Source organism: Corapipo altera, unplaced genomic scaffold, assembly GCF_003945725.1.
Source record: "Corapipo altera isolate COAL_440 unplaced genomic scaffold, ASM394572v1 22b, whole genome shotgun sequence".
Taxonomy (NCBI): Eukaryota; Metazoa; Chordata; class Aves; order Passeriformes; family Pipridae; genus Corapipo; species Corapipo altera.
Genome location: NW_020884876.1, coordinates 23,582,013 through 23,596,624, shown reverse-complemented (window position 1 = coordinate 23,596,624; position 14,612 = coordinate 23,582,013). Strand labels below are relative to the sequence as shown.

At 36.8% G+C, this 14,612-nt stretch overlaps 1 protein-coding gene across 3 annotated transcripts in view; it reads right to left on the bottom strand.

Annotated features, from left to right (window-relative positions):
- Positions 1–240: 240 nt before the first annotated feature.
- The window catches only part of PAPSS1 (3'-phosphoadenosine 5'-phosphosulfate synthase 1), a 56,944-nt gene continuing 42,572 nt past the window's right edge, over positions 241–14,612 (bottom strand). For all 3 annotated transcript variants that reach the window (XM_027636278.1, XM_027636277.1, XM_027636276.1), the window contains 4 exons: positions 12,687–12,822; positions 12,200–12,468; positions 9,206–9,435; positions 241–1,273 (listed from right to left, as the gene is read on the bottom strand). In XM_027636278.1, coding sequence (XP_027492079.1) covers positions 1,135–1,273; positions 9,206–9,435; positions 12,200–12,468; positions 12,687–12,822 — 774 coding nt within the window. In that variant the 3' untranslated portion in view covers positions 241–1,134. The remainder of the gene's footprint in view (positions 1,274–9,205; positions 9,436–12,199; positions 12,469–12,686; positions 12,823–14,612) is intronic.

Below are 14,612 nucleotides of genomic sequence, written 5' to 3'. Positions count from 1 at the left end.
AAAGGTCAGTGCTGCTTTACACTTAAAAAAGTGGTTTGTTTATTTTTTTTATATTTTCCTTTAGCAGTTAATGTTTCACATACTGAATTAACCAACTTTAGGATTTCTGAAGAATCCTAGAAGATCATATGCTTTGTCTTTCAAGCAAGCAAAGCTGACTCAAAAGAAGACTATTCTTTGGAGACCTTGAAAAATAGCCAGAAAATTAATCTCCAAACCAAGCATTTTTACCACAGGAAATGCCAAGATCTAAGGATTTATTTTTTTTTATTGCAATAATTAAACATGAACTTAAGTTTGGTCTGTCATGCTTTTTTAAAGTTGTAGTAGGTTGAACAAGTATCTTTAGAACCAAAAACTGGCAAGTTATATCAAATGAAGTAAAACATTCCCTGTTGACACTTATGGCAGCAAGCATATACAAAAACAATATCTGAATTTTTTGACAATTCAAAGTGAAAACTAGACATTTTATTTTATTAATTATGGCCATCTTTACAGGTCCACAGCAGAAGAGAATCACCATACAACTCAATGAACTCCAAAATTAAGCAAAGAAAGCAAAATTTTAATTATGCTACATAAAAAAAAACCTTCTGGTTTTTGATTACATATAATGAGAAATAAATTTTAAGTGCTTCTGGACATAATGATGAGATAAAGATGAGGACACTTTTACAGGTGTTTTGAAACTGACTTTACTTTTTTGATTTATAGATAATCTATCCATAGTTAAGGGACTAACCATTACATTTTGTCCTACAAACTACAAAAACCAGACACTAGTCAGCACTTTAAATAACATATGGATGAGCTGCATCTATTTAAAAGCTGCAGAACTCAGGACAGAGGCAGTAAAATATAAAAAAAAAAAATACAAGAGTTAAAAATCCTACTGCAAGAATATCAACTGTAATAAAAGAGAAGACATTAAAACCAGCAGCTAGTTAGGTGCCAGGACATAATAGAACCCATAAGGACAGGCAAAGAATGATGCTAAGTTAGGAAGAAAGAGTCTGTTTTCAGAGAACTTCCTGACAGACACCACAACAAAGCAACATGAATGGTGACTGTGTGGTCCCCTTCTCGTAAATAAATCAGGCGTCAAAGGTTGATCTGCAGCTAATAAGAGGCCTAAGCCTTCTCCAAGGATTTGTAGTATTCTGTCAGCACGGTCCAAGCCTTAGGAGCCATGAAGCCTTCCGGTGGGTTTTGCCCTTCCCGAGCCAGCTTGCGCATGCGGGTCCCCGATATAAATTCAAAGTCTTCATGGCTGAGAGAGTAGGAGTGGGGGCAAAAGGAGGGGGGAAAAAAGAACATACTTTAAAAGCAGGCAAAGTTGCTCATATTCCTTCTGCTTTCTTGATACTTTATACATTTCTTCTTGTGAGTATAATGCTGTATAGCAACTATAATTTCCAGACATTTGCCCAGTACTGCCAGTAAATCCCAAGAATATACACCCCCTAAAATATTCAGTGTAGGTAACTCCTGAGGTTTTAGCAGCACGGCCCAACTGAACTACTATGGATTGAATTCAGTCTGTCCTTCCATTGAGCCTGGCTTGTTCTCTGTGAGGAAACAGAATTCCTGTTGAGGTAGAACCATCTACTCTACCTACTGTCTCAGCCCTTTGTCAAAGCAACAGCAGCCATCCTGTTTTGCAACTTGCCTTGCCATGGCAGGAGACCTGCCCTATGAGCTGATTGAATGTACCTGTGCCGGTTGAAGAGGGTCATTTCGGCGTCACCTTGAGAATGCGTAAAAAACAGCATTGCACCAAACCTTAGTGAGGGATCAGTTGCAGAACAGAGAAAGCAAAAGACTCAGAATCTAGAGGCAAGCTCCACAACTGAGCCATTGCAAGACACTGAACACACGTATACATACATATACATATCAATGATGTGGCACATACAATTCAAAATAAAGAAAAAAGCAGGAGAATAACAAAAATACCTTCCCCTAAAGATGTCTCTCCCTAAAAATCAGAATTCAGCTGGCCAAATGCATAAATGAACACAGATCAGAATTGTTTACCATTGTTAACATAAGAATCTAAATCATTATTATTAACTTCTCAGGTATGTGGTCATAAGCAGCAAAAGCTCCACAAGTTAAATTACTCCTCTCAGGACTGAGACAGTGAAAGCAAGACAAGAATGCCAGAGTTCTATCAAAAGCTCCAAAGGAAAAAATTATGTATTCTTAAATTAAATAGCAATTTTACTTACGCCACTCACTCAATTTGCAGCATGTATGCATTACTCATTCTTTACTTGTCTGTTTGAAATAAAAACCAAGTATTGATCTCAGATGCACATGCCTTAGACAGAAACAAGAGCCAAGTGTGCATATCAGAGGGCAGAACTTGGCTCTAAGTGTTGGTCTACACTCAGTATGGTATGGCAGCTAGCAAGATGCAGAAAGCACTCCACAGTTTCCTCTCAGAACACCACTAGCCCCATAACTTTTTGATTTGCCCTCCCATACATGTTCTTTTCTTGTTGCTTTCAATTTAGGACTGTGGGTTCCTGAAGTGTCGCAATGAGGCAAAAAATCCCTACTCTACTTCAATTCTGCAAAATATGAATTATATAAAAATGAAAACTTAAGGTTGATGTAATTCCATGGGAGAACAAGTTGTCACTACTATTTATAACATTAGAAAATTTTGTTCCTTAGCAGAGAGATGTCTGCCCTTCACTAACACTGCCTGAAGGTAACTTGTGTTCTTTGCAAAGAACTATTTCTATAAAACATATATGAAGAAGTGATAAGCCTGGTTAATTCTGTGAAAAAAATATCAAGTCCTCAAATGATCTGTAAAAGAAGAGTAAGGTAAGTGCTATAAAGTTTCTCCATGTGTGGTTTTCTCCTCAGTGTGGTAAGTTTGAATATTAAAAAACAAAAAGGTGCTTTATACTGTCCTTGTCTGCTAAATTTTCAGAAAACCACTCAACTTCCTCTGGTGCCCTACAAGTGAAATAAAGGTACTAAAGCTAGATAAGTCATGTAAGTCTGCTTTAACAGACAGTCAGTAAGACAATTCCTTTAGCCTCTTCCTACTTCGAGTAGCACAAAAACCAGTTAGGAATTCGAGATATCAAGAAGGAGAGAAACATGAAAAGAAGCTAAGGAGATCTACAGAAATTATAAGAAAATTAAAGAAAAAAATGAGTGAGGACAATCTCAGAAATATAGTACATTCAGCACCTCATAATATTTCCAGAAATATTTCCAAAATACTATTAAAAAGTACAAAAGTACTAATGATGCCCACTCATTAGAGCAAAATTCTATCTTGAATGGATTTTTCTTTATTAAAAAAATTACTTTTATTAGTAATCACTAAAGTGATTCGAATGGAGCTTTGGCAAAATATACTGTATGTATTTTTTGCCATTTTAAAATTACAGCATTTACAATTTTCCAGTATTTGAATAACCACTCAATACTCATTGTCTTTCCTAATGGCAAAAATCAAATCTCTTGAATACCAGAAACTAAGATTTCTGCTAAGCAGAAAAACCTTATCAGCACTGTCACCACTGTGGTGGGATGTGAACCACAAGCATTTTGAAATAAAACATATTAATATGAGTAATTTGCTTTAGCAGAAAGAGAAGACAAAAAGAGTCATCAAGTAATTTTGTTCATAGTGAATTTTGAGGATATTAAGAGATATCCTGTATAAGACGGATTTGAGTGGAACATGAGAAGGGGAAACATTTGACCATTAAAGACACTATTAAATATACATGCCAAAGCCATACAAATTCCTTTCTCAAGTCATATTTGAAATTACTCTCAATGAAATTTAATCCAAGCCTTTTCTGAGATGGGATTTAAGTGCTTTTGAAATTTTTATTCGGTGGTTGCTGGAATTAATTTTCTTTGAGCCACACTGTATGCTAGTAAATGCTTGTAACACTGATTTGACTTTTTACTACCAATTGAGTTTGAATAGTACTGACATAATACTTTGTGTCAGTGCAATTAAAAGCATTCTCCAAAAGAAAGGTAAGGAAGGCAGAAAGAAATCTTCAACAAAAATTTGTCAACAGAAAAACAGACCTGAAACATATTACATTGAGGACTGGTATTTACTCCCTGCCATAACATCCTAGAACTCTACTACTCTCACAGTGTGGAAAAAGCACTGTGAGAGTAGTGCTCTTAAACTTCCTCACTTATGGAGGACAGGGTGTCATGGGTAAAGTAGAAAATACATAAGTCTGCTGAGCTCTCATACATCTAGCAAAAGGAGAAAAGGAATCTTTTCTTACACTTCAGTTTGTGCCCTCCTTCCATACAGACAGGATGCATATAGACAGCCACAGGTACATAGGATAATATATTTGGAAAGCAGTAAGGTATTTATTCAAAATAACATAGGAACAAATCTCTGCTGTTAAATAATCTTCAAACTGTTCACAGTAACTGAGCATTGGGCTCAAAGAACACTACAAATCACACACAGAAGATTAAGAATTCACAGACCAGTTCTTTCCTTTCTTTCATTTAAAAAGACTAATGTTTTATTCCCTTAAATGGATTCCCCTTTTATTTTGTGAATTTGGTAGTTATTTTACTGTAACACCACAAGTGACCCTAGCAACCACCAGAGTTCTTTGTGCTTTACAAGCTCAAACACTCTTAACAGTAGTATGTGAGGTTAAGATTTCAGAGACCTCATAGTTCTTGTAACATAATGAAGATATCACCAGTTTGCAAGTGGGAAATGACTGCATGAAGACGTCCACAGTCCTACAGGAAACCTCCTCTGCTGTATCTCTGAGGTGTCAAAACAGTGATTGAAGAGAATATTTTTTCCACTTCAACATTATGACCTACAAGTTTAATCTAAATATAGAACATACTACATAATAGGTTTTTCATTTGGGAGCACTGAAGATCAGTCATAATCTTGGGAACCCTGACCTTCTGTTAGAGTATTCAGCACTGTGCAAATGACCTTCTTGGAATTCCCATTTCTGTGGTGTCTAGTGTTCTCAAGGTCTTAAGAAATTACTCTTAAACACAAGACACATGATAAAAGTACAGACCATTCATTCACAGTCTTGCCTGTAAGTTAATTTTTTAATAAACATATGGAAATAAAACAATAATATGATTTATTCACTCTGGTCTGGCTTCAAAACAACTGTCATCTTCTACTCAGTTGGCAAATTTCAGACCTGATTAATTCTTGGGACAATTCACAGCCTCCTTATCTGGGGTCCAGTTCTAACCTTAAACCCTTTTTAGAATGATTTTCTCTGAATTTAAATTTGCCTTTGTAGCATCAAGTCATGACTTACACCACAACTCCTACAGGAACAGAATCTTGTCCCTTATAGTGTCAAGTCTTTGATATGTCAGTCTATATTATGCCTTGGGAATGAATGCCCCATGTCATTGAGTGAACCTGCAAGTGTCAGCAAGGTTCAAATCCTAACTCATCATGAACAAACTCCTTATGAAATTAGAACACGATATTGTGATTAATATCAACATTTGCAAACCAAATCCTTTACCTGCTGTGAATGAAATTCCTTTCTGACTGGCAGGAGAGCTTAAGTCTTCTGAGGCCCTGCAGTGTTTCAGTGTATCCTAAATTAAGTATTAACAGTAACCGAGGAAGCATTTCACGTAACTAAATTAAGGAGAACAGTCAAGTGTGCTTATCTCAGTCTCCCACTATCACTTTAAAAACCAAACAAATTTGAGAACAATATGTACTTAGTTGGAGCAGCTATCCTGTAAGTATGATTTGATAGTATTAAAGCACTCATGGCAATCATATTAAAGGTCCTGAGAATAACCATATAAAGTTAAAATCTCTCTTCTTCACAGGTATCCATGCTTCATGAATATTTTACAGAAAGCATGAACAATCTGCTCCAGTCACCTTACTTACAGGTGTCTTTTAGCCAAAATGTTCTCTTCAGTTTTCTTTCAGGAAAAAAACAATGAAAATTTTATTTCCAGACACTTCTGTGGCTTTTTTAATTGCCAGACTAATTTCCTTTCTTAATTGAGTTTTTTTCTCAGCAGCAGTCTGTGGTTGCATTTTATAGGACTGATCTTCCGTAAAGAATTGGGAATTTCTGCTCACAAAACCAGCCACTATTATTAAACCACCAATCCCAAATTACACTTGTCTGTGGTAACTGTTTGTGAGGCCTTTTTGGCTGAAGAAACACACTAACTGTTTTTCTGAAGGAATTTCAGCATTGGGTAGGGATTTTTTGGAGAGTGGGGGTATTATTTGTTGGTTGCTTGGTTCTTCTGCTGTTGTCTTTACACTTCACTCTATCAGTGGTTTACAGGTCAGACATTCTTTTGGAATTTCTCCATTATAACTTGAATTTTTCCTATAAATTTTTCCAAATCGTATTTTGACATTATAGATCCAAAATTCTATGAAATATAAAACTGTAAAAACTTGGATAAAGACTGTAACAATATTCATACTAGTTTTTATATGCATTGTTTCTTCAGAGTTCTATGCAAGTGGAAATGTTCAAGCTTTCCACAGAAACTTAGATTAGGCTTGCTATCTGAATTCAGCAACAGCAAAAAGGGCAATTATTTTTTTTTATTATCATCATTTAGACTAAAGGGAAATAAAACGAAATTATCTCTACCTGTGCTGCTATATATCACTTCAAATGTATTCCTCAAATCCCTTTCCTAGATCTTAGTTTTAGATACATTTTTTCAATAGTATGTTTTAAGATTTCAGTTTCATGAGGTGCCAAACCTAGTTCTAAGATGTCCAAGAAACAAATTAAAACTTGTGCCAGCTTCATGAGGTAAAATACAAATAAGATTTCAAGTCCCTGGTTATTCACACGTCCTAACATTCTAAAGGGTGACTTTATTTAAACAATTTATACAAGTTAAGTTTTGTGCATCACTCTGCAAATAAAATTGCTGTGCTGCTATTACAAAGGCTTTTACATCAGTCTTTTCTTACCCCCTTTCCTCACACTCACTGCTCCATGATTATCCCTGAATGCAACAAGGATGTTTCTGCCTTTCCTTACTAACACGGGCATGTGTAGATTTACTTTCTTCCAATTGACTTCATCTCAAACACAGCACCACAGCAGCGCAGCATGAGGTCCTGACACACAAACTCAACAGTCATATTCTCCAGATCGTTTCCAAGCAGACACTGGGTCTACTAGGGCAGCACACACTCTGAAGGATACTAATGGAAGTGAGAAACAAACTGAACTTTAAGATGAACTCCACAAAACTGCACTTGTGTGGACACCTCTGGGAGGCCTTAAGCACAACAACCTCTTAGAATCAAGGCAGCACACCAGAGAAATTAAGGGTTTTTGTTACCAATTTGGAGGCAGGGCCATTGTAGGCTTTTTGGTGCTTCCCAGGCTTGCCACCAAGGTCATGAGCAGCTCATCCATAGCAAGGTATCACACAGTTGCCCAGTATCTTCTGGTATGTAGCTGACCAATGCCTACTCAGCATCTGAGCACCTACCACCACAGGCATACAAGGAACGCTATCAGCAAGTGTTATATCTTTCTCATAAAGGCTGAGCATGAATGTTTAGAGGTGCTACAAGCAAAGCAATTCTCTGCCACTACTAATTCTGCAGGCCCAACTTTTCAGACATCCTTGATCAGTTAGATCAAGCTTTGGGAAACCTCTCACCACTAGTCAAAGATCCATCCTCCACCATCCCTACAGCTTGGGATTGCCTTCAGAAGCAGAAAGGTAATATCAGTGAAGAGCCCAACTGCAATAACCTCTGCACATCTTTGCTGCCAAGTCAGGTGTGGTGCAACTGCCAAATTACAGAGGCGCTCAAGTTAGCAGATGGTGTGTATTATGGTTTCTCAAATGCACCTTCCCAAATGGAGGAGCATAGGGGACCTGAAAGAATAGATGACCACATGGGGAAAGAATAACTATATCCAGCAGCTAAGACACACAGCTCAGCTATAGCTCAGTCCAAGAGAAACCCACTTGCCATAATCTTTCATACATTCATTAATGATGTAAATTCTGGAACTACTTAGTTGGCTGTCAAGTCTCCAAGCCTCAAAGAATTGAAAAAGGTGCAATAGAAATCAAGTTACCCATTTCTAAAACAAGTTACAGCAATGCTTCTGTGCATACAACCTTCTCCCCCCAATTTTCAAGCTGCCTTTTTCACCAGGTAAGTCGTGAATATTTCCACAAACATCCCAATTTCACATCTAAGGGTCTTCCACCAGTACTGACCCTTTCATATTTCCAGGCAATCCTCTCTTCCCTGCCATCCTCCTTACAGAGTCAAACATCACATGGTCCAGGACTCTGCCACATTTTCAGCATTACACAGATTATCTTGAAACACAGCCAGCTGCACCCACCCAAGCTCTAAGTGTCTGGAGCCTACCAGTGTTCTGTCTCTGGCAAGCAGAAGCAGTAAGGGCTCTCTTTCCAGGGAGCCTGCATGTGTCCACATTGCCATCTAGAGGATTGCTGCCACATTCCAGTCCATCTACCAACAGCGTGTAGGGTACAACAGAGCAGGATAAATTCTGTCAACAGAAGGGTAGAACTGCACACTAGTAGCAGCATGGTCCATTTTCCATGACAGTTACAGAAACAGGGAAAACACCACCCAAACCAAGTGTCATAGACGCAATGAAAGGATAAAACGGTGCACATGATGCAGAGTGAAAACCCCAGGACACACAATGGTCTTAGGGCATCATTTTGCATTATTATTTAACAGAGAAAACAGCTATTTGTCAGCCCCTCTTGTCCACTTTCTTCTCCATGTTGCACACCTCACTGCTTTTCTTCCCTCATATTTGAAGCACACCTGACACGCGAGAAGCATATTTACAAAGATAAAGCAGCAGAAAGCTAACTTAACATTATAATAAATATTAATATTTTTCTCTGGATTTAGCAATCTGTGCCACTATATTCCAGAATTAGAGAAACTCCAGTATCTAGGACAGGTGAGTCTTGATGTGTCAGCTAAAGTTAGATCAGGTAGTTGCACTGTGAAGAAAATCATGCTGAAATCAAGCTGCATTTGTGATCTAAAACCACATCTAAACACTGCCATGTTTGAGCAATATGAAATTAGTTATAAACAATTCTTTTATGTGGGCAGGGGGTAAAAGGCAGCTGTTGCTCAAAATTTTCTTAAAATGAAAATACAACTTACTGATTAGAGTCATAATAATCCATGCATTTCTTTTTCTTATTATAAGCTGCAACCCTGAAGGGTACAATTTCTAGTGCTCGGAGGCCTGGAGCCATTGTCAACACTTTGGCACCATGGGTTGGTTCATACAGATCTTTCCCAGTGTCAGGGTGTGGCATCCCTGCTGGATCTCGCCCTACAATGTAGAAGTTAGCTCCTGCAACCATCCGTGATCTGCAGTGCCACTGAACCTAAAACAGAGACAAGGGAAAACAGTTAACAGAAGAAAATGCTCAAAATGTGACCCTGAAAATGTGCATGAGTTCTATATATTTATCTATATTGCACATTTTCCCTAATCAGACATGATGTTTATTATGAAGCCATAACAAAACAAAGAACCAATTATGTGAATCACCATCAAACTTATAGCTAAAACATACTATTCCCCTGTTTTATTTGCACAACAGGTGCTCAAAAAGTTACTTCAGCACAGTGGAACATCATGGCAAGAAAGATGGAGCTCATCTGTTTCCTGGCTCAGTTCCTCCTGATCTCACCCTCCATCCCTTTCCTTTTATACTAAACAAAAGCAACTGCTTTTGGAACCTTAGTGGAATCTAGCTTTATATTGCTCTAGTTTACTCACAGTAATTTCTCTAAAAAAGCATCCTGACCAACAGATGCTGACAAACATTGGAAGAAAGGCAAGATAGGCTACTTCAACACAGTGTTCATGAGTAATCTAATCAACTTGCCTATACATTCAAAAATTACCCATGCTTAGCATTTTCAACTTGTAAATGTGGCAAGGATGTTGTCCAAGGCAGAATTTTAACACTTAAGTCTGTATCAATATGAAGACCCAAAGGACATATAAACTAGGTACCTAGAGCACATGAATGCTTGGAATAGGTTTTCAGAATATGAAGACTGACCATACCATAAGCTTCCAAGATGAGAACTGATAAAGTAACTCCAGCTTTGGTAACTATTTAGTCATATTTCCACAATCACTTTGGTATTATTTGATTCTAACACTTCTATATGAAGTGGGGAGGAATCAATGTCCGAATCAGAAATTTAAGTCTTATTCAATTTTTGCTTGGATGCATCAACTCATTTGCACATAGTATTTGAAGTATTGTAAATACAGAGAAACAATTTTCCCATATTACTTGGTTGCATGTTTCAAAATGAGTGGTTTCATAACTAACAACTTGGATTTTACCTTTTTTTTCTTATAGTTCAGTTACTACTGAAGGTAAAAAATATATACTTCAAGGGAAATTCTGCACATGGACTATTTAATCATCAGCACCTTACAATAAAAAAACACTTTTAAATTATTTAGAAATGCACCTCTTTTGCTAACTATGGTGAGAGGATTTTTTTCTCCTCAAGACTGTTCAAAGTATTTACTAGACACAACTGTTAGAGATGCTATACTTATGACAGTTTTTAGACTTACCATGTCACAGGATGAATTTTCCTAATTAATTTCTGTATGTAATATTTTCAATACCAAATTTAACTGTACAGTACAGGAAAAGTAGAATAACTACTACATTATTTTAGGAAACAAAGACTCAACTTCAGAAGATGTCAATATGCTTTCATACTGGGACGTATTCCCCTAAAAGAAATACCATCTACATGATTTAGTATCTGCCAAAGAATACTCAGAGAAGAGTTTTAAAAACCAGCAAGTATATAACAGTGGTTTCTTATATGTGCAGCCCTACCTTCACACACAACTGAAGGGCCTACCCAAATAATAAAAAAACCAAAACTGCTAAGTTGATGCTTCTGAAACATGCCCATTAAGATCTTTACAGACTGGAAAGCCACATCCACCCTGCAGATAAGCATATTAACAGCTGCTTGTTGCTTTGTAAAGCACTTGCACTACAGAAACAAATCTAGTACCAATGTCTTTTAAATGACCTATGGAAAATTATTAAATAAAGAGTCTCTTTTATAACTCGAACAAACATTATCGTCAGAATGTATTCTGAAGTCACTGGAAATATCATGTAAGTTAACAAAAAACTTCAGAATAAGGATTGTGGATTTTGTTCCTTCTCATAAATACAGGAATGAAATAGAAAATCTCTGTTAATTCTCAGAAAAGGTCTGTGGGGAACTGCACAAGATTCCCCACAGTAACTCGCTCACATGCCTCAACTAGAGCTGGGCTGCAGTTTTTTCTCCGAATGGAAAGGCAGTGTTTGACCAGTCAACTGGCCAGCAGAAAATAAGTGACACCTGTCTAATTTAATTTCACTAAGTAAGATTTCCTATCTACCAAAAAGCTACCACAGAGTTAACCTCTGAGCCTCGTCAAAACTTGAACTTCTGTGACTCAAGGTGGAGCAGAGGACAGAGGAAAAAAAAAAAAAAGAGAATAAGATGGAGAACCAATATTCTCTAGAGGAACTGACCTCAAATGAGAACATTTATTCTTTCTGCTGTTTCCCACAAACCTCTAGGGATTCCAACCCAAGACCTGGCTCCTAAATAAATGTTGTCAAGGAGTTATTTCATACAAAAGCCTTGAAACAATTCTCCCTGAATTAAGTTTGCCAAAAAATAAACAAAGACTGTTTTTTGTTTAATTTGTCTATAGCCCTCCAACACACCAACTTTTTGCTTAACAGTCATAAAACTTAAGTACCTTAACACTGAGAACAACCATTTGTTAAGTTATAAATCCTTCTGAAAAAGACTGTAAAAAAGGAGGAAGGATTAATTTATTATTATACCCTTATAACTGTAAACCTAATATTCTCTCCCACCATTTTCAGCAAAATCTTCCAATATAGAAGTTTTTTCATAAAAAATGTTTTGGTTGATGACAGAAAGAGACTTGGCAATCTGGTTTCCCAAGGAAAATGAGTCTCCTTTCTCTCCAGCAAAAAAAACCCCACAAGACACAAACATCACACATAGCACCAATACTTAAGTGCACTGTCAAAAGGGTTTGGTTTTATTTTCAACTCTGGATTTATTTACCTCAGTTGGTCCAGCGTACATCATGGGGGAAGGGAATATAGCTACCACTGTTGTTTCTGGATTCAGGATTCCCTCCTCCAGGACTGCAGCATGTTGCTTCATGCGCCACATCAGAGGAACATCATCCTCCTTTGTCCAGCCTCCAAGAGGATGCAAGAGCAAAACTGGGCGCCGGTAGCCACGTTCCAAAAGTTGCTTGTGAGTATCCTGCATTAAAAGAGCATGGCCATTGTGCACCGGGTTGCGTAACTGGAATGCAAAGACAGCATCTATGGAGAAAAAACAAGACAAAAGATATAAGAAAAGCAAGTTATTTTATTAGGAGTTGTACAAAATTGAAAAATATTCAGTACAGTCTTTCCTCTGAATTTTATTAAACAAATATAATAGCAGTAGTCACGGGTTATTGAAACAATGCTTGCTGCAGTGGCGGCAGTAGGCATTTGGATAAGTCTCTGCAGGAAGAAACAAAACAAAACAAATTTACCGGCATTCATTTCCTTGAATTTCTGCCTTAGTTCAGCTGGAGTGAGACGATATTGATCTAGTCCATCATTCCAATAAATACGATCAAGGACCTGCAGATCTCCACCTACAAGCCAGTTCCCTTGCTCCATAACCATCTAAGAAAAGAAAGGAAATTCCTTGTTAGGATTAATTGTCAGCTTCTCATGAGCATCTGCAACATTGCAATGGGAACACATCTTTACCAAAGAAGTGTTCCAGGTTAATTTTATTTGACAGTTGCAAGTCAAGCATCAACATTAAAAAAAAATTTTAAAAAATCACAGTAACATAGTCCAGACACGTAGGAAAAATGCACAAATCCTCAGCAGGCATATGCCTTTCTTTCAAAATTAAAGATTTTTTTAATACATAGAAATGCAAGTAGCCAGTATTCTTAACCAACATTATTACCTTACAAAGATAAGTGTTTGGAAAGCCTTATATATTACAATTTATTTAGTTACAATTTTTTCTTATTTAATTACAAGATATTAATACAATGAAGTTGGCACCCTTTATGGTCAAAGCAAATACAGCTGCAGTATCACCCTCTAATTCATAATATTCTGGTCAGCAATTAAGTAACAAGTAAACAGTTCTGATTAACTTCTCATCCACTTTAACTGTAATAAAATCAGAATCTTGGAAGTAATATGGCTTTTGGATTTGTTTCATGGTAGCACTTTATGGAAGTAACATATGTTGTACACTCACTACAATTCTTTTTATATCTTTAAATATCACCTCACCCTTTATCAAAAACTAATTATGGCAAGCTGCTTAACATATTCTAGCAGTGGCCTCAGAAAATTTCTGAGGATGCATTTGCTTTTGAAGATTGAACCACAAAAAACTTTCAAGTTTCATATACGTTCCTGATTAATTTTTTAGCCTTATGTAATTTAAAGATGACAACAAATGTTCATATAGCAGAAGACACTACATACTACACCCAGAAAAAATTAAGAGTATATTTTTCAATTTATTTCCGTTTGAGATAATGGACCTGCTGGAATTAAATGCTGCTACAGTAACCATTCCCTTCCCAAGGAAAATGCCAGATTTTGACATCTCACCAAGGCAGAGGGAAGGTGTGATAATGATATGAAGATGAGAAATATCTGCACTACCGAAACTCTCAGGTATCCAAATATTTCTGATTAATTAAAAAGAGACACCAAATTTCTGTGCTGTCATGATACTACTATAGACACCAGTACAGACATAAGAACATAGTTCCTCATCTTCTACATTAGTTTTAGGCATGACATTATTACATTATAAGAATACATTCAAATTTTGACTGCATGAGATTTTCTTAGAACTTCTTAAATTTGTGTTAGGTTTTTAATAAAAAGGTACTTATGTTCATCATCACAGAACACACCAAGGGCTTTGAAAATCTTCTGTTAGTCATATAGGTACTTTCAGAACATATCAAAGGCTTTCCTTTTTCAAGAGCAAAGTCATAATTTGAGGCTTGATTTCTTGTTATCTAATTTTAAGACATACTTGTAAACAAGAAGATACTAGAGGAAAATGGGGAAAGAAACATATTTTGGCTCTGCAGAGCTAAGATGCAACATTTACATCAGCTTGCATAACCAAACACAGCATTGTGACAAGTATGTTACAATTAGAACATTTCAGTATGACATACACATAAGGCCAAGATAAAAAAACATAACGAACACAAGGGAGGGGAAATTACTCCCCAGAGAGTTAAATGATGAACTCTCCAGGAACAGGGCCTGTTTCAAAAACATCTAAACCAGGCAGGTCTCACGTGCTCCCCATGAAGGCAGAATAGAAGTTCTCTATTCTTCACAATGCATATATCTGCTGATTAAGGAGCTTTGATGATGCATCTGGCTGCACAAAGGGATGTGTTTCCTAGACACACTGG